This window comes from Mirounga leonina, unplaced genomic scaffold (genome assembly GCF_011800145.1).
Source record: "Mirounga leonina isolate KUSES-001 unplaced genomic scaffold, KU_Mleo_1.0 Mir_173, whole genome shotgun sequence".
Classification (NCBI taxonomy): domain Eukaryota; kingdom Metazoa; phylum Chordata; class Mammalia; order Carnivora; family Phocidae; genus Mirounga; species Mirounga leonina.
The window spans coordinates 26,771,469-26,792,132 of record NW_023270447.1 but is presented as its reverse complement, the minus strand read 5'-3'; the positions used below and the strand labels follow the sequence as shown (position 1 = coordinate 26,792,132).

The window sequence follows — 20,664 nt, the reverse complement described above, 5'->3', positions numbered from 1 at the left end:
TATGATTATTTTTCTAGTAGTTTTAATTATTTTTAAAGAGATTCACTTTTAAAACATCTTTTTGAAACATTCAATTCTACGTATGTTAGAAATGACAGCCCTTTTCTGGACTCAATTTGAGTTTGTGTGATGTTTAGTTATATGAGTGGAACACACACAGGTTTGAGAAAAGAGAACTAACTGTTAAACATACTGTTTGTCTAGTGGGAGTAGGAGTGTGTGGACATTTTAGCCATTTGCTGATTATGGGATAGTAGTGTTTTCCAAAGAAATAGAGAATTAGTTATTCTAGCAAGTCGATCAGGTAGAAGTCATTTGAAGAGCACATCTCTTATTCTTACGTTCAGGATTTCCTTGAGGCTGTATTTTATATATTAATTAATTTATTATTTATCTTCAACTCATTCATCATCTCTGAGTGATTTCTAAAATGGATTACTCTTTATAGAAGTAGAATCTTTTTTTGTTTTTAAATAAAAAACTAGTATGTCTTTGCTTTGCTAGAGACTCTTAATTTTCTTGCCCAGAATAAACTGGTTAATTTTATTTGTGAAGATGCTGGGCTATGGACCCAGCACACAGTATATTGACTCCCAGCACTGACATTATAGTAGCTAAGTAATCTTTGGCAAGGTACTTAACATCTTAGAATGTAAACTGACTCCCCAAGTGCTCCCTGTTACCTCTGGACATAGGATTATAGGTTGTTGCTGTTTTTCTCGTAATTTTCTGAACTTGTTTGTATTGTGAATATACTATATTTGTAACTAGAAAGAAGCACTAGATGCATTTATAATGTTAAAAAAAACCTCAGTAGAGTGAGGAGAGAGGAAGGGGAGATGTATCTACCAGTCTGTTTTTTAAGGATTAAATAAGATAAGTTTTCTGTGTCACATTCAACGTGGTTAATCCTCAGACTAAAAAAAAAAGAAATGGCTTTGTATCATATTTAAGATGTAATTCTATTCTTCAGTGGGTAGATTTCATTTTCATTTCAGTTTTATTAGAAAATGTGTTAGTTCTGAAATAACAGATTTTAACCTGGTCCTCTTCATTGAAAAAGTATGTTGGTATGTGTTCATCCTTTCTGCTCATTTTCTTTTCATAATATGATACTTTATACATCCACATTTTTTCACATTCACATTCTTTATTTTCTTGTAATTTATACATTATAGTGGTTAACTTTTTTCCTTCCTGGAGTGTACTACTACTACTATTATTTTATTTCTGAAGGGATAATTAATATGCTTAGAAAGTGATGAACACCAAATTGTGGCCACCCTATATGCTTTAGGAAATATTGTAAGTAAAGGAAGGGGGAGGAAACAACCCTAGGTCCAGAATTATGGAATGAAAGAAATAAATGGTTATGTTAGGACATTCAAAAAGAAGGGTCTAGAGATTTAAAGGATTTTAACTCTGAATCTACAAAGCAGCTTTTCTTTCCTGAGAGTTGTATCAGTTTGTGTGTTTATTGGGGTTTTGTTTTGTTTGTTTTTAGGATATTTGGAGTTCTTATTTGTAACCATTCTCTAATTTTACTAGTTAAGACCTACTGTTGCATAAAATAAAAAGTAAAAACATATTGATTTTGCCTTTAAAAAAATTAGAGATATACTGTACCATCATTCTGTAGAAACTAAATCAGATATTTACTGTACTATCAGAAGGATCTCCCTAACTTCTCAAAGGTAGAAATTGTATCTTACTCGCAATACAATAGGCACATTCTTGTGTGGAGCAGTAGGTCAATAAGTATTTGTTGAATAAATGGCATTATACTGTAATGTCTCTGAAAATGTAAACATTTATTTATATCGTGACCAACTGGAATAATCATTAGAATATAACACTAGAAAATCTATTTGCATTTTCTCTAGACAAGTATTTTAATAAGTTAATTTTTAAGTTGGTTTTTTAAACAGAGAGCTTCTTTTGTCCTTCTTTTGTTAATGTTAAGTAATTAACATGAAACGATAGAATGCTATCTGCCAACATTTGCAAATTATACCCATTAACCTCATTTTATCCCTTAAGAGGAAATTCTACATCTAAGAGAAATAATAAGGCACAGTAGACAAAATGAGTGATAAACAGCTTAGATTAAAGCCTTCACTCTGTTCCTAAACTCATCATTAGGAAGGACTTGGAAATTTTATTTATTGCCCTATATAATTTTTCCTAATTATAAAATCAGAAGTAGTGATGAATGAGTAAAATAGCATTATCATTTTATCAGATGGTATTGTGACTCAGTAAAAATGATCATCTTATTATGACAAAATTATGCTGAGTGCTTACCATCAAGGAATTGCTTTTATCCCTATTTGCCCTTTTCTGAATACAGCATTTGGGCTTGCACTCTCTAAGCCAAGTAAAGCTCACAAAATATAACTTTGTTTTGTCTTTTTAAAAGTAATAATCTGAAGTAAATAAAATGTCAAAGAAATCCAGGAGTGATCAAGCTTAGTTCTGTTTTTAGAGCATAAAAATGGAACTGCCTATCCTCTGTCCAGCATTCTGCCAGGTTTCTGTAGAAGCAGGCAAAATTGCAAACATTATCTCTCTTCAGTCAAAACATGTCTTTTCTTCTGAGTTCACTCATGTTGGCCTCCCAAGCCTGCCCTCCATGTCAAGTTCCATCTTCCCTTTTTTTGCTTTTGTTTGCACCTCGATTCTTTGCACAGCTCAGTGTTTAGAGGGACTCAGAGCAACCTTTCTTCAGAATTTACCCACACCCATACAATAGAGAGGACAAAAGGACTGATGATGGCTTTTATTTTTTTTTAAAGATTTTATTTATTTATTTGACACAGAGAGAGAGAGCACAAGCAGGGGGAGCGGCAGGCAGGCAGAGGGAGAGGGAGAGGGAGAAGCAGGCTCTCCACTGAGCAAGGAGCCTGATGCGGGGCTCTATCCCAGGACCCTGGGATCATGACCTGAGCCGAAGGCAGCCGCTTAGCCGACTGAGCCACCCAGGCGCCCCTGATGATGGCTTTTAACCATTTAACAAATGGTATATAACAAATATATACATATTTTAAAAGTTTGTCTTTCTAGAACTAATAAATATTTTTCATATATTTTTTCATTATTTTTCATTTATTTTATTTCATTTGATCCTCACAATTACCTTACAAATAGATCGTGCAAATGTTATTATCCTCTTCTAATCAGTCAAAATCAAAAGCTAGACTCTCAGCTAAATCTTAGGGTCCCAAATCCCGCAATTCTTGTAAGCTACGTGATGTAAATGCCCCTTCTAAAGATTTCACTTTAGTGTTTCCATTAGATGGCTTTTAGGCCCTGGAGTACCTCTAGCTAAAGAAACTAATTTAGGTTTTCTAATTTATTTAATCATCACCACATGATGCTGATTTAATGAGGTTGCAATTTCATGTCAAATGATCTATTTAAAAAATCGATCATACATAGCTGGAGTATTTTTATTTAGACTCAACTTGATCATTGCCTATGTAAAATTCAGTCAGTGAGTGTCTACTATATACTCATGTCATTGGTATTTAGCTGCATTAACTTGTTAAGTATATTTGCAAAACATTCATTTTTTACTCTGTGGTTATAGTGGTCTAATTCTTTATTTGTTATAACAGCTCAATATTATCTTCCTGGTGATCACCTTATGCAAAATGGTGAAGCACTCAAACACTTTGAAACCAGATTCTAGCAGGTTGGAAAACATTAAGTAAGTATTTAGTATTTTAATTTTAGTGCTTGACAAACTAAGATACTCTCCACAGAGAATACATGAATGCCTTCTATCAACTGTAGAAATTATTCAGAATGAAGTTTTACTGATCAAGGTTGAGTTTCAATGTTAATCATGTCACAGACATTGGTCAAAAATCAGATAATAGTTTCTGTCTTGATCTAGAGCCAAGAAATTGTTTTAGTGGCTTTGTGGAAATTCCGTATCACTGTAACAATTTCATTTGAGTTTAAAATGTGGTTCAAAATGATGCTGCTGTTTGCATGGCTGATATGATTATATTAAGTCTGTTTTGTTAAATGACTTTTTCGATTTAAGGATCCTGAGCAGTTTTCTATTTCTAATCCTGTTTTCCTAAGATAATTTGCTCTATTACTATTGTTAACTTGGAGATTGTTGTTTTCATGATAATTAAAGAAATGCTTATTTCAATATTGAATAAAAACTACAATATCCTATCAATGGAAAATGCTATCTAATTAAAAAATTTATAGTTGTTGATTCATTAAGGCATTCATGGAAGCATTTTCAGAGTTATCTTTTAGAAATGAGTTAATTTAAAATTTGAGGAGGTATTATTCAAGTTGGTTATAATGGGATTGTGAAGAATATTTTTAATGTAAAAAATGGCAGATCTATAATAAGGGTAATTTTTTTTTTAAACTTAGCTGTTTTAGATAGGTTAGTGCCAGCTTCATCGCATGTTGCATGGTAAGAGAGAGAGCTAATCTTTAGCATCTCTCTCTTTTCTTCCTTTTCCTCTTTCTGTCTTCTCATCTACACCAGTAATTACCGTGTTTGTGATGGCTACTATAATACGGACTTACCTGGGTAAGGTAGAACCCTACATTAACAAATTTATGGCATGATTTATATTTTTTACAAATCCGTCAATATCATGAATTGCCCTTAATTTTTATAATTATTTTGGAATATCTAAGTTGCTATAGTATTTTTAAACTGTAATATGCCTTTATTTTTTAATTGCTTGCCTCTGCATTTTGACTTCCTTAATTTTGACTAATTTATAAAATATATAAATGCTTTCTTACTACTTTCTATTTTAATTCTGTCTAATAATTTTGTTTCTCTTTTCTGCTTATAATGCTTTCTAGCTATGAAGATAATAAGCCATTTATCAAGTAAGATCATTAGTTAGACATGGAATGCACTGACTTTAAATCCTTTCCATTCCGTCCTATTTTCTACAGTTCTTTTCTCCTTAAGCTATTCATGATGAAATCTCTCCAAAATTATTTTATTTTGAAGTTCTCATTTTTGTCCCATTTCAGCGAGGCTTCTTCATGCTTTAGTTAAAATACCTTAGGTTCACCTAAGATTAGTTTATTAGAACCTGCAGTTTAGGTGTTAAGCGATTATCTGCCATTTAACCTTTCTGTATGTGTCGCATTATTCAGTGTCATGAGTACACCACAGGAATAAAAAGATAGGAGTAAACTAATTAAGGACTCCTTAATTTCTTATACTAAAATGCACATAAAAGACAATAAAGTCGTGGGGGATGCTTTACACCTTGTATTTTAATATAGTTTTGATACCTTGTTAATGCTGGAGTAAGAAAAGGTCATACCTGCTGTTGCTGTTTTCACTGGAGGCTGCAGTACTAAATGCTGTTGTTCTTTCTTTAATCAGTGAAAGGTTAAAGCCAAAATGCTGGTTGAATTTGAATGTGAACATAGAGAAAGTCAACTGCTACTACTGATAATGTTAATATTTAAGTGTGAGATATATTGTTCTCTCATTGAACTTGTTAATAAAATTCACTTTATTTTTTCAGGTCTTGGGTGCTTGGCGCTTTTGCTCTTCTATGTCTTCTTGGCCTAACCTGGTCATTTGGGTTGCTTTTTATAAATGAGGAGACTATTGTGATGGCATATCTCTTCACCATCTTTAACGCTTTCCAGGGAGTGTTCATTTTCATCTTTCACTGTGCTCTCCAAAAGAAAGTAAGTGAAGACACCTAGAGGCTCTAGTTCCTTGTTCCTTGGTTTGAAAATCAGAGATGAAATAGAGAAGATTTTACAGTTTTACAGCTGACATAGTACTAAATAGAATCGTTTTTAGTCATACATTAACTGTAATAATGCATGTCTGGAAATTCGGGCTTCACATATAAAATAACTCAGTACCAGTCATCTTTTTGGATCTCACTTTGGGAATATTAGAAACTAGACACTCACGTTAAGATTTCTTTTTTGCTAGTAGGGTCTACAAACGTGCTTTGTGCAAAAGGTGTACAAGATAAAAAAAGGTTAAATAATCTCATTTTTTTGCTCGATAAAGGGAATGCAGTGGTCCAAAACGAAATTGAACATAAGGATAAATGACCTTGATTTTAAAAGCACCAGACATACAAAAAATTAATATTAATGTTACCTTTTGAGCAGTTGTGGAAGATCTAAAACCCAGTAATTTAATATCTCACATCTTATTATTTTGTCCTGATTTTATGTTAACTGGAGTCAGCAAAAATGATTCAAAAATTAAAGTTAAAGATGAAAAACTTGCAAGAAGATGTAAACCTAAGAGAAGAGCTTAGCCGCCTTTTAACTAGGTATCACATCCTTTCTCTGTCTGCATATCTAAAAGAGTATTTTTATTTTGTTATTACTAGTTGGTCACTAAATTGAACAGAGAAATAGAATTTTGAAAGTGAAAACTATTATGTTTTCAGTCTTGACAAGATGATAGTGTTGTTACTTCCATCAGTTGTTGAGTAAGCTATAATTTTGAGATAATGACAGTGGAATGTGCATACAGATAATGTACATTCACAGCAATATAGGCATTAGGCAAAACCAACATTGGAGGGTAGTATTTGGATAAAATACCATTTTGATTGCCATTGTCTTGGTCATACAGCATTTCAGAGCAGTTAATAGCCATTAAATGTACAAAAAAAATTTTGTGAGGTATCAGGTGTTATTTAGTAACACTAAACTTTAATTTTCTAAACATTATACAGGTATAACCTTATAATTACTTTAGTATTTACTATTTCTTACACAAATGAGCATTTTGTATACATGCATAGGATCACATATCATAATTTCTTCCAAATGTGTTTGACGTAAAGCATAAATTATTTCCTCGTAGAGGTATGTGCATTAATTGAACAAAGAGATTTTGCTGTGCTTTTTAATTAACAATTACATTTTTGAAACAGTGTGCTGGACTTCCTTTTGAACACATTCTACTTAGTCTTGGATATGTCCTGTTGGGTGCTGCCAGGATGAATGGCTAAGAATATGATATAAAATGATTTAGTTAAAATCACGCTTCTTGGGGCTCCTGGGTGGCTCTGTTGGTTAAGCGGCTGCCTTCGGCTCAGGTCACGATCCTGGAGTCCCGGGATCGAGTCCCACATCGGGCTCCCTGCTCAGCGGGGAGTCTGCTTCTCCCTCTGACCCTCCTCCCTCTCATGCTCTCTGTCTCTCATTCTCTCTCTCGCAAATAAAATAAAATAAAAATAAATAAATCACGCTTCTTACTGCTTGAGTGAGCATATTTAAGCAAAGAAAATGCTTTGAAAGTTCAAGCCCATTGTTACTTGTTCTAATAGGTGTAGTTAATTAAATAAGGCTAAGAAGATGAAAATGCAAGTGCACTTGGATTTAAAAGGTCATCTAGTACCTTTAATGCTGTAATTTTTCAAGGAGTAAGTGTCAAAGTCATGGTCTGTGCAGGCAGATACTGAGCACAGAACTGTGTGTGTATGTGGGGGGGGGTCTTTTTGAGTGTTTTTGGCAACCTACTAGAAAGTAATTTCTTCTGCAACTTCTCCTTCTTGTGTGTTCTAATTTCAGTCTGGCTCTAAGCCAGAGCAGAACTTATTCATAGGCCAAGAGAACTGCACAGAATCCAGCCCTCCTCCCCATGCTTCCCAATTCTGCACCACCTTTCTAGGTGGGGCCCTATTCTTTAGCAGTTGTTTGGACTTCACTTTTTAAAGTTTCCTTTAAACTTTCTTTAGGCCTAACAGCTTTCCTGTCTATTCATATATCCAAGCTTCAGGGGAAAAGGGAAATTACATGGGTAACTCATTAATGTGAATGGAAATTGCATAAATAGTTCCCTTGTGTGCTAATGAAGTGAATAGGCATCTTAGATGCTCTACACTAAATGTGAAAGCTAGACACATCAGAAAATGAAGAAAACATTCCATCCTAATTAATAGCATATGTATCAAAGTCCTTTTTTTCTTTATTCATGTGCCAAAGTAGTCTTGTCATTATAAAGAGGTTACCCGCAAAACTATGCAATCCAGTAAAAGAAGTTTATGTATTGACCTACCTAAAAGGACACGAAGTGTATAAAACTCAAATGACTGAATTATGAGTGGTTAATGTAATTAAGCAAGGAAAGTACTAATTTTTTGTCCTTATTTTCTTAGCATGAAATATAAAATTGGGGTTGCTAAGTATATAGATAGAATGAGGTTTTAAAACATTATTATGTGTGTATTAACAACATTTGTATAATAATAGGGCATAAAGCATTTCTACATATTACATCACATTTTGAAGATTTTACCAGCCAGCCTGGTAGGCAGAGAGATTTTTCTGATTACTATTTCAGCAGTTTCCGTCGAGCTTGATTTTAGAAATCCGATGTATTTGCTCCACAGAAGAGTGTTAGTGGAACTTATTCTTCTCAGTTATTTCCACTGCTCATTTAATTATAGAGAGAGAGTGAGAGAAGCAGGTATGTTTTTGTTAATCTCTCGGTCTCGTGGTTATTCAATGCAGGTACGAAAAGAATATGGCAAGTGCTTCAGACACTCATATTGCTGCAGCGGCCTCCCAACCGAGAGCCCCCACAGTTCAGTGAAGGCATCAACCACCAGAACTAGTGCTCGGTATTCCTCTGGCACACAGGTAACAAAGAACTTGACAGCATCTTTAATTAACCTTCTTTATAGAAAGCCTACTGAGACGTGTTGTGTTCAGATGCACTAATTGTCTCCTCATTGTAATGATCTAGGTAGCAAATACTTACTTTTTTAGTATTTTGGTCTTAATTTCTTCTTAAGTATTTATTCAAGGTGTTTCTTCAGGTGTGAACATCATTTTTGAGAGCTCTCCTTCTTTAAGAAGTATATGATCCTCATTTGGATACCCTAAGTTCTCATGGTGGGCACTCACTGAACATTTGTTGAATTAATCAGTCACCTCCACTTTTTAAAAACCTTTTTAAGAGTGGAAGATGAAATATTCTTTAGTTCTAGACTTCCTTAGTTTTAGACCAGAATCGACACACATTCCTTTTTAAAGGCCACCAGGTAATCCTACACAGGTTGTTTAGGGTAGGCCTTTATGTGGCTTTCAGAAGGTGAGCTTGGGGAAACTAACATAACCTATGTTTGCTATTTTATGTTAATAGAGCCGTATAAGAAGGATGTGGAATGATACTGTGAGGAAACAGTCTGAATCTTCTTTTATCTCAGGCGACATCAATAGCACCTCAACACTTAATCAAGGTCAGTTACTAGGGAAATTGGAGCCTACAATATAAATTTTGTACCTTTTGCCAATTTACAATAATTCTAGAGAAAATACCGATTTATTTTTCCCCCTCTCGAATGGGTTTATATCACAAGCTTTTAATCCTGCTGAGTCAACTTTTATCCTTTATAAAAGTACATATAAATTCGTCTTATTCAATAATGTAATGCAAAAAGTAGAATTTCAAACTCCGCAGTAACAGAACAAGGCAGGAAAAAGTAATTGCTGAGAACATACTTTGCCACAGATTAAAATGTTTTCCTTTAGTGAATACAGATTTTTCTTTTCTGAGACATTTGTGAACGTTTTCTTTTTAAAACATTTAATAGAGTTAGAATAACTCCTGTTCACATTAAACAGTGCCAGTTTTGTGGCGAAAATTCTTATTTGTAAGATTATTTTATCTTATGCTTCCTCCCAAAAGTAAAAAATAAGTGTCAAAAACATTTATAGTAAATCTTCATAAGCAAATAATTAAAGACATGAGAATCTACAAAGCAGTTTTTTCTCTTTGAATTACTATTTTTAATGTGTTTACAACTTTAAACTCATATGAGCAATATAATGCTTACTTAAAATAAGCTGGCAAATAAAATAATTTAGCAGGATAAGGACACAAGTGCACATAGACACACAAAATCCTGAGTGCAAGCTTAGTTAATTTGAATTTGGTACGAAAAAATCATGTTATCTTATGTATACATATCCTTAAAAAGGTAATTTATCCAGGTAATTTGTTTTGATACACTGATTTGTAATATAATAGAACATGTTATATTTTATCACAAATATTAAAGACATTTTCCACTGTTGACATTGTTCTGATGAGATTCTGGTTTAAAATGAAGAAAGGAGTATGTATGGCATCAAAACCAACTTGAATTTTAAAATATTTTTAGTCAAATTACATTAGTGATGCAAAACATATGTTTGATAAGTATTGAAAGGTTTGTAATTTGTCAATTAGAATGAGTGAAATGTGTGTTTATTCCATTGCTCTGATGTTTTACCTAATTCGGTTAAGATGACTATCAAAAAGGAAATGAATTATTCAGTGATTCATTTTTGAAACCTGGCAAATAAGATTACAGAATAAAAATTCTTACTGTATGGAGTTTGTGAATGGTCTAATAATTGATTATACACACAGTCTCTTCCCCTCCCCCCCCCGGCATGCGTGCTCTTGCATTTACTAAGAGAAGCTTTGTGCAGTGTGTCATACTTTTTACTTGTTTGTGGAAGTTGTTTTTCCTCCTGCTTTGTCAAAGTTGGTATTAACACAGATGTTTTCATGAGGGATAATCCCACACCTGTAAATTCTGAAAGTTTGAGATTCCCTCTTCTGGGCCTCAGTGGTTAGGTTTTTAATATTAAGCAGTAACATCTTGAAACATAATGTTGATCTCTGTGCATTTAATTGCCATTTTTGTTTAAAAGTGATTTTGTATAAATTAGTAAATGTCATCCTCAGCAGGTGTTTACTTGGGGGACTTAGAAGGCACCTGTGAATTACTGAAATTTACCTTCCCTCTCCCCTTTCTCCTTCAAATTAGTAGTTCAAATACAGTCAGAAAATTTCAGCACATTATCCGTTGCCAACTTGTCCGCTACTCTTGATGAATACAAAAAGTACTTTACTGCAACTGTAACACAAAAATAAGAGAACTGATGTATTTTTTTCTGTTTCTTTGCTTTAGGAATGACTGGCAATTACCTACTAACAAACCCTCTTCTTCGACCCCACGGCACTAACAACCCCTATAACACATTGCTCGCTGAAACAGTTGTATGTAATGCCCCTTCAGCTCCTGTATTTAACTCACCAGGTGTGCTTATACTTACGAATAAAACTACCTTTCTTTGCTGCTAAACAGAGCTCTGATCTTTGCCCTTTTTCTAGAATACTCAAGTTGCCATGTATTTTTTATTACATCTTTAATTTCTCAATTTAAAGAATTACGGTATTGTCCATGCCAGGCTTCTAAAACTGCACTATATTATAGTAAAAATTCAGTCATGATAGTATTTACCAATAATTATCCATGTTTTTAACACAGGTGGCATAAATCTTAATATATTATTACAGGACTGACATCACATGGTCCGAGAGCCCATCTTCAAGATTTTTATCATTTAGAGGTATCCTATCTATGTAATATACTGTTTAGTTTACTCTAAAGCTTGCAGACAGAATTTGCTTCTGAAATGAATTAGCTGATAAAGATAATTTGGATGCCTAGGTATAGAAAACTACATCCAGCATTATCAATGTAACCAAACTATAGTATAGTGCAGCTTTATGGTAGTGTTTTTTTTTTTTTCTTAAAAAAAAAAAAAACTTTGAGAATGAAGTTAATATTAGTCAGTTTATGCCTTTAGTTTTTTATTGGGGGAGGGGGACAGATTGTCACTAACCCATCCTGTATTACTATGTTTTCTAATAGCTTATTAAAAAAAAAAGCATTTAATATTAACGCAGTTTTCAAGATTTCGGTGAAAGTTATCACATAATTACTGCTAGCCTATGATATTTATTTATGGTTGATATTTGCCGCTAAATTAAACAAAGAACTCTGTTTCCGTTTTTTTTTTCCTTAAAATTCTTTTTTAACGTAACTGCAGTTTCTCTTTTCATTCTCTTGTTTTTCTTACTTTCCTTATGCTTTCCTCTAGCAACCTACAGAGAGACAAGTATGGGAGTCAAACTTAACTTTGCCTATCAAATGTAAATTTTTTCAGCATGATTTTTAACCGGCACAATTAAAACATAACTAGCAGTCATGAAGTAGACTCAGCGGGCAAGTGGTTCACAATTTCCAACTAAACTATTACCAAATTCAAACAGTACATCTATCTGTACTGCCTTTTTTCAGTAATAGAGGTCTGTAGCAAATGCTGTCCATACTTAAGTATATGCAATGCTGAAATAATTTGCTCTTTAAAGCCTGAGGTGCTGTCAACCAGAATGCTTAATAATTGACTTATCATTTCTGCATTCCCACAGTAATCTTGCTACAGGCTGTGGAAAGTCTTCAAGTGAATTGCCTGAACTTGGGCAGAAAAAGTTGCCTCTTCAAAACCAGTCAAAGATGTGCTTAAATCTGCAGTATATCATAGAAAACACCTTTTGCATTATCCAGTATATATTTTTATATTCATTAAGCAATGATAAAAAGAAAGAAAAACGGCAAGATCGAACCTCGAGAGGGGAAACAAATACTAGCAAGTGATCTATGTGTCACCTATAACTTAAAACACCAGATGTTTTCTAAATAAAGATGGTGGTGCATGCATGAATTTAGCAAGCTAGACCATTACGTCAGTCAAGCTAAAGGAAGCCTTACAAATACTATTGTAACTTCATTTTGTTATACGTGGAGCCTGATAAAAATGAAATTGTCAGTTTTTCCAACGTAGAAGTTGGATCAGAGTTTTTAAAAGAACACGAGGCACCAACAGATACACTCCCCCCACACACACACACGTTCTCATTTTCTGCTAATGAGTTATTGAACAATGCCCACGTACTTCTTGGTCCTGAAACTGAGTTTTCTAGGATAATCTGCAGCTTTAAGAGTGGAGTCAGCACTAAAAAGGGAAATTTCCTATTTTTTCCAAGAATGAAATTTTTCCTCGACTCCTCCAAGCCTTGCATACAATGCAGCAGCCGCACAGTGGCCAGTCTCATTCAGTAGCATCATTTCATTCTTTTTTTTTTCTCCAGACCTATCTGTAAACAAGTGATTTTTTTTTTTCTCTAGGATTTTGAGAATGAATAACCTAACTTTCCATGGTGCAGACCATTTAATTTTCTTGAAAACTTTTTATTTCCATTTGCCTGAGAAGCACTGTGATGTCTTAGTTTACATGTTTATGTGTCTGTAGAAAATACAACTCTGATTCCAAGAGAGCATGTTACCATCTTTTTTTTCCCCTTCTAAACCTCTTTTCATATCTTCAGCAGACTTACCAGTCTTTCATTCCTTTAGAGATAAAAAATGTATTAGCCAAGGCTGACACCCTTTTCCCATTCCATAGTTAATATCTCTTATTGGTTTGATTTCTGTGACCCATACTTAAGAAATCTCTAACATTTCTGCGTCTAACCTTCATGCCCATGGTGTCTGTGGGCCAGTCTTGTACAGTAGACTTTGCTGGTTCATTCGGTGCTGTCACTGTGGCTGATGCAATTGCAGGGCTGCAGGCAAACTTTGACCATTAGGAGCCTGGGGCCATTGCGATTAGAGAGAGTATTAGTACCAAAAGAAAAAAAGAATCAAAATAATAAATACTAAATGAAAAAGCAAAAGGCTGCTATTGCTGGTAATCTAATTTGTTGAACCCTTGCTCTGACTAAGTTGCTGAGAAGCTTAGAAATTCTTCATCATGTTACAATAAATCATTTTACTTTCTTTTATATATCAGCTACTCTTAGGCCAGATAGCCTGAGCAGACAGACATGATGTGAGTTGTCCAAAGTGAGTCATTCCACCTGCTGTCTATCGTGTTGTTGGATGGTGCTTGTGGGCCCTTGGTCCAGTCAGTATGAGAGATGGCTGTCTTTGTTTCACATGAATTCTTTGTCTCTGTCCATTTTTTTTTTCATTCTTTTTTTTACTTCATCTTCAGAAAGAGGAAATGTTAGAATGTTGTTTAAAAAGTTGCTTGCCAGTTATGTGGGTTTATGTTGTACATTGCCTTCGGTTTTTGTATGTGACTTATTCCTTTTTAATTTAGTGTTGTTTAGGACAAATTCTGTTAATTTTATTTTTATAAACCATAGTCTCGTACTTTAAAATGTAAATGTCACTAATGAATTGCTTTGCATTAACTATGCAAGGGCATGGAGTGAAGTCTTCTTTGTAAAGAGTGTCAGAGAGTTGACCAAAAAAATCAATCAATTGATAACCACCGTCTCCCCGAAATTGATGAAGTACTATTCTGTATGCCATCTTCCCTCCCTGGAAAATAGTATTATTCTTTCACACTTTTTCCTATTACCTAAGGGGTCGCAACTGTTTACAGTTGGGAACGCGGGAAAGCCTGGCACTGTTCAAGGGTTAGCTTTCAAATACAACTTTGTCCTGAACGACATTAAAGAGTTTTGTACGAAAGAAGTAAAGATTCTTTGGGAAGGAACAGAGGCAGTAACGGCCCCCCCCCCCCCTTTTCCGTTCCAGGACATTCACTGAACAATGCCAGGGATACAAGTGCCATGGATACTCTACCGCTAAATGGTAATTTTAACAACAGCTACTCACTGCGCAAGGGGGACTATAATGACAGCGTGCAAGTCGTGGACTGTGGACTCGGCCTGAATGATACCGCTTTCGAGAAAATGATCATTTCAGAGTTAGTGCACAACAACCTGCGGGGCGGCGGCAAGACTCACAACCTGGAGCTCACGCTGCCAGTCAAGCCTGTGATTGGGGGCAGCAGCAGCGAAGATGACGCGATCGTAGCCGACGCGTCCTCGTTAATGCACGGCGACAACCCGGGGCTGGAGCTCCATCACCAAGAGCTCGAGGCGCCGCTCATTCCTCAGCGGACTCACTCCCTTCTGTACCAGCCCCAGAAGAAGGGGAAGCCCGAGGGGACAGACAGCTACGTCTCCCAGCTGACCGCCGAGGCTGAGGACCACCTGCAGTCCCCCAACAGAGACTCTCTTTATACAAGCATGCCCAATCTCAGAGACTCTCCCTACCAGGAGAGCAGCCCGGACATGGAAGAGGACCTCTCTCCCTGCAGGAGGAGTGAGAACGAGGACATTTACTACAAAAGCATGCCAAATCTTGGAGCCGGCCATCAGCTTCAGATGTGTTACCAGATCAGCCGGGGCAATAGTGATGGTTACATAATCCCCATTAACAAGGAAGGGTGTATTCCTGAAGGAGACGTTAGGGAAGGACAAATGCAGCTGGTCACGAGTCTTTGATAGTGCAGCTAAGGAATTCCGGGGGCCACAGGCAAGTATTAACAAAGACTCCGTTGGCCCACTGCAGCTCCCTCACACTCTGCTCGGAGACATGGCTCTGTTGACCTGTGGTTCTCCAGTGTAAAAAGATGACTGAACCTTGAAGTTCTGTGAATTTTTATAGAACGTACAGAAACTTTGTATATACACAGAGTATACTAAAATGATTATTTGTTACAAAGAAAAGAGATGCCAACCAGGTATTTTAAGATTCTGCTGCTCTTTAGAGAAATTGTGAAGCAAGCAAAACAAAACTTTTCCAGCCATTTTACTGCAGCAGTCTGTGAACTAAATCTGTAAATATGGCTGCACCGTTTTTGTAGGCCTGCATTGTATTATATACAAGACGTAGGCTTTAAAATCCTGTGGGACAAATTTACTGTACCTTACTGTTCCTGACAAGACTTGGAAAAGCAGGAGAGCTATTCTGCGTCAGTTTGCAGCTCGCTGCAAATCTTTTACATTAAGGCAAAGATTGAAAACATGTTTAACCACTAGCAATCAAGCCACAGGCCTTATTTCCTATGTTTCCTCAACTGTACAATGAACTATTCTCATGAAAGATGGCTAAAGAAATTATATTTTGTTCTATTGCTAGGGTAAAATAAATACATTTGTGTCCAACTGAAATATAATTGTCATTAAAATAATTTTAAAGAGTTTGAAGAAAATATTGTGAAAAGCTCTTGGTTGCACATATGTTATGAAATGTTTTTTCTTACACCTTGTCATGGTAAGTTCTACCCATTTTCACTTATTTTCCACTGTACACAGTGTTCTGCTTTGACCACTTAGTCTTTATTCTTACATTTAAATTTCTTATTGCCAAAAGAACACCGTTTATGGGGAAAAAAACTCTTCGAAGCCAGTTATGCCATGCCTTGCACAAATGTGGTGAAATCTAGAAAAGAGTGTGTGTTACCCCTCTGTTTATTCTTGAACAGAGGACAATGAGGGCACGGGGCACTTCTCACAAACTTTCTAGTGAACAAAAGGTGCCTATTCTTTTTTAAAAAATAAAACATAAATATTACTCGTCCATATTCCTTCTGCCTATATTTAGTAATTAATTTATTTTATGATAAAGATCTAATGAAATGTAAATTGTTTCCGCAAAATTCTGCTTTTCTTTTCATCCCTTTGTGTAAACCTGTTAATAATGAGCCCATCACTAATATCCAGTGTAAAGTTTAACACGGTTTGAAAGTAAATAAATGTGAATTTTTTCAAGTAGTTAATGTGCACTTTTATGTATGATACCTAATTGGCTTTAACACACTGGCATTTCCCCTCCCCCCCCCCATGGCATTTGTAGGTCCCTTCATAATAATAACCCACGGGTATGAGAAAGAATACAGTTAAGCTGCCTGATGGTTCTCTGTGCTGTCAATAATATATTTGTATTCAGACTGCCCATTACCCACGCACAGAATCTGGCAGAAAAGTTTCAATGGAGAAATCTACTGAAAATACTTATGCTTGTTGCATTGCATCAGAACTAAAACAAAAATTAAAAAAAGAAGAAGGTTTGGAAATTCTACAATCAAATTTGGGCATCATTAAAAAAAATTGATTTTTCAGCAGAATTGAGAAGAAATTCCTAAAGCATACTTTCACAGTTTGAGGATTATAACTGTCCCTATAGGCAGCTGCGAATGACAATATTTGTTTTCATGGAAAGGTTCAAAAATCATATAATTGAATCTCAACAAATAGATTTTTCCTGTCTACATCATAAGCATGTATACCAAATTCTTCTAAAGGGTAGTGGTTCTCAAGTGCTTCCACTAGGTTAGAAATAACTTTTTTCTGTGGACATACTTCGTTATGCCTATTGAATTGAAAAAGAATAATGAGAAAAACTTTTTCAAGTATATATTCATATATCTAAATGCAGACAAAGTAAGGCAGACACTATATAATAAAGTATCAGTATTTAATAATAGGGTAACAACAGAGAGGTGTATTCATACAAGAGTTAATATTTAAGTTGGAGACTGACCATAAGAAATTGTATTAATGTTCAAACAGATTTAATAATCCTCTGAGAAGGGTATTTTTATTTCTTTGGCTAAAATTCTTCAGGAATTTACAAAACTTTATTTGGGGGCATTATATAATTAAAATGAACGTTTTAATTTTCTATTTTGTTACACTTTTTTCCTTTTTTTTTTTTTAAAGATTTTATTTATTTGAGAGAGAGAGAATGAGAGACAGAGAGCATGAGAGGGAGGAGGGTCAGAGGGAGAAGCAGACTCCCTGCCGAGCAGGGAGCCCGATGCGGGACTCGATCCCGGGACTCCAGGATCATGACCTGAGCCGAAGGCAGTCGCTTAACCAACTGAGCCACCCAGGCGCCCGTTACACTTTTTTCCTATCAAGCTATACAGTGTTGTGTGATAACGTACTTCCCAGCATACAAGCTAACTAGGGTTGGGCTGGTTCAGTGATGAATTACCAAAAAAAAAAAAAAAAACCAAAACACTGATTATTCAGTTAGTACTATTTCTCTTGAAGCAGTTCTTATTAAAACTGATACGATGTGACCAGGTACATAAGTACATAGTACCTAAATGGTTACTGTTCTCTTTAGAAATCGCAATTTATGATAAGTCTGTATTAGAGAATGCGGTCTGGAATCTCTCATCTTTGTCACCAAAAAAAGAAGCATTTTTAAAAGGGATTTCTTTTTAAAAGTATATAAATGTTGCCTTAAATTCCATTCAGGATGTCCCCTAGTACAAATTAATTTCTTATGTTTAAAATTACTAATCTGTTGACTGACACATTATTCTGTTTAACCCAGTGGTTTCTTTGGGACTTCTCAGACTTCACCTGGATATAGAATTTCCACATCCTTGATTGTTTCTCTTTGCAATAGTCACAACTGTGAACTTTTATTCACATTAGTGTACCTATTCTCAAAGACAGATACAACTGGTCTACTAGTAATAAGGATTTTTTTTCCCATTTATTTAGATGCAGCTTGATACAAGTTAATTCAGATTGACCTCCTTTATTTTATTTTAAAATATAGGCTTGGTTTTGTTCTTTTCTACACACACACACACACACACACACATATTCATAGCTCATTTATCTTACAGGCTTTTAAAATCATTTAGGCATAAGGAAGAGAATCCATACAAATCTATAAATTAAATAGTTGTCAATTCAAACTCATCCACATTCATTTGACGGTAGCTATATATATAATATTTTAACCAATAAAACAACAGCTGCACGTGTGTGACAAAATCACCATCACTATCTTCTCTCCACAAAGAAAAGAAGCATTTTGCACAAATTCATTAACAAATTAAAAAAAAAAATGCATGTGCACATGTTAAAGGGGTGTATTCAGGATGCCTGCTTTATTTATTTAAGTGAGAAAGGAGAAAATGTGTGTTTCCATCAATTCAACTTTGAACTTCAGTTTTAAAACTGACCTTCAAGATGCTCTCATAGGATAGAGTGTTTGGTAAGAATTTTAACTCAGTAAAATTTTTATTGGTTTTAGCCTAACTAGAAAAGCTTGAATGAATGCATACAAGTTGAATTTCTGCAGTGGAAACAGCTCTCCATATTTGGTTGATAATGAAATTTTCTTTAAAGACAGTAGTCCCTGCAGTGTTTTACAAGTAAAACTTAGTACCAAGTGTTCACACAATCCTGTGTTCCACATATTTCTCTTTCCATGAAATTGTTGCATTTAATCTCACACATGAGTATGAAGAGTTATTAGCATGTTGAATACAGATGAGGATTGCTTCACAGGATAATCAAATTGGTGTGCTTTTGGTGAAAATGCCGTTATCTCATGCTTCCTGCTAGTAAGCATCAAGTTGATTTTGAGTAGTCCTTAAATAGTATGCATTGGCAGACAGGAAGCATTGGTGGTTTGCAGATTAATTCATGACAGTCTTAATTATCATTTGAATGGTATGGAATGAGGATTTTCTGTTATGTCACTTTGAGTCTTTCTCCAAATGATCATAGAAACACATTATGTTAGCTAAATGCACCAAACAGAAAACCTGAATGTTTAGGAGATCACACACTTAACCAACATGTACGTTGTGCATATTACTGGTACTTCGTTCCAAAATGTATGGGACTGGTGGAAATTCCCGCACGTTATCCAAGTTCATTGCAAGGCACTGTGGCCACCGAGCTTTCAAGGCCAGGGTAACATCTCTGTCAGAGTGTATTAATAATGAGCTGTAGGTGCACCATATAATGAGGCTCGTTAAATCTACTATAAACTTTTTCAAATATTGGCAATAGATCACCCCTCATCTCTTTAATAAGGTTTCTCTGGAATCCTCGTCCTTTTCCTGATGGCTTTACTGTTTAGTGAGTGTGCAGTTTCTGAGAAAGAGGTCTTCAGAGGTCAGTTTGATTTTTAAAGCTTATTGTTTTAACTGGTAAAATTTTTCTGAGTTAATACATTGTGGATGCTGTCGGGTATACTAACATTTAACATTAGAGATCACTGTATGAAATAAGAAACAAAACAGATAACCCAGTACAACTAACTGAACTGACCAAAGTCTTTACTTGCTACAGCAAAAAAAAAAAAAAAAAAAAATACTGCTCCATTAATCTTTCACACATTTCTCCTATTATTTGCTTATTGAAACTCTAAGACCAAAATCCCTTAGAGATGTTTATATATTTTTTTGAAATGTTTAAAAGACATAGTCTTAAGCAAACCAATGTTGTCTGAGCATAAGAGACCGGTGTTGAATGATCATGGTTTGAATAGTTTTCTGAATGTTTTTCATAGGCATTTTTAAAACCATATGTCAGAACTAAGCTTTTTTTTTTTTAAAGATTTTATTTATTTATTTGAGACAGAGAGAATGAGAGACAGAGAGCACATGAGAGGGGGGAGGGTCAGAGGGAGAAGCAGGCTCCCCGCCGAGCAGGGAGCCCGATGCGGGACTCGATCCCAGGACCCTGGGATCATGACCTGAGCCGAAGACAGACGCTTAACTGACTGAGCCACCCAGGCGCCCAGAACTAAGCTTTTTAAAAAGCATTTTGGCAGTCACCGCAACATGGTTTTGTTGTTTGATTTTATTAGGCATAAAATGACCGGTCTTTTGATATTCTTTTAGAAAGGCTGACAGCTATTATATAGAACACCCAGGAATAATAATGATAGGTATCAGAGATATTGATTAGATGAAAGATTCATTTATGTTTTTCTGCTGAAATATCAATCCTAATAGATAGCTTTTAAACGAAAACAGCACTAGCACACAATAAATTCAACAGTATAATGAACTACAAAACAAGAATCGCTGTGCAATTTTTAAAAGCTATCTCAGCCTAAATGTTGTCTCACATTTACTAATTTTACATATTGCAACAATAAAAGTGCTAGTGCCTACCATTTAATAGATGCTGCATATGTGCCAGGCTTT

The 20,664-nt window shown here is 35.1% G+C and overlaps 1 protein-coding gene across 13 annotated transcripts in view; it reads left to right on the top strand.

The window, feature by feature from the left end:
• Positions 1-16,465, top strand: part of ADGRL2 (adhesion G protein-coupled receptor L2) — a 191,988-nt gene extending 175,523 nt beyond the window's left edge. For 4 of the 13 annotated variants that reach the window (XM_035018166.1, XM_035018167.1, XM_035018171.1 and 1 more), the window contains 5 exons: positions 3,618-3,709; positions 5,532-5,700; positions 8,503-8,631; positions 9,137-9,233; positions 14,439-15,193. In XM_035018166.1, coding sequence (XP_034874057.1) covers positions 3,618-3,709; positions 5,532-5,700; positions 8,503-8,631; positions 9,137-9,233; positions 14,439-15,193 — 1,242 coding nt within the window. Of the gene's footprint in view, positions 1-3,617; positions 3,710-5,531; positions 5,701-8,502; positions 8,632-9,136; positions 9,234-10,955; positions 11,085-11,315; positions 11,398-13,683; positions 13,737-14,438 lie in introns of all 13 variants that reach the window. The other 9 variants (XM_035018174.1, XM_035018172.1, XM_035018177.1 and 6 more) reach the window with 7 other exon arrangements.
• The last annotated feature ends 4,199 nt before the right edge of the window (positions 16,466-20,664 follow it).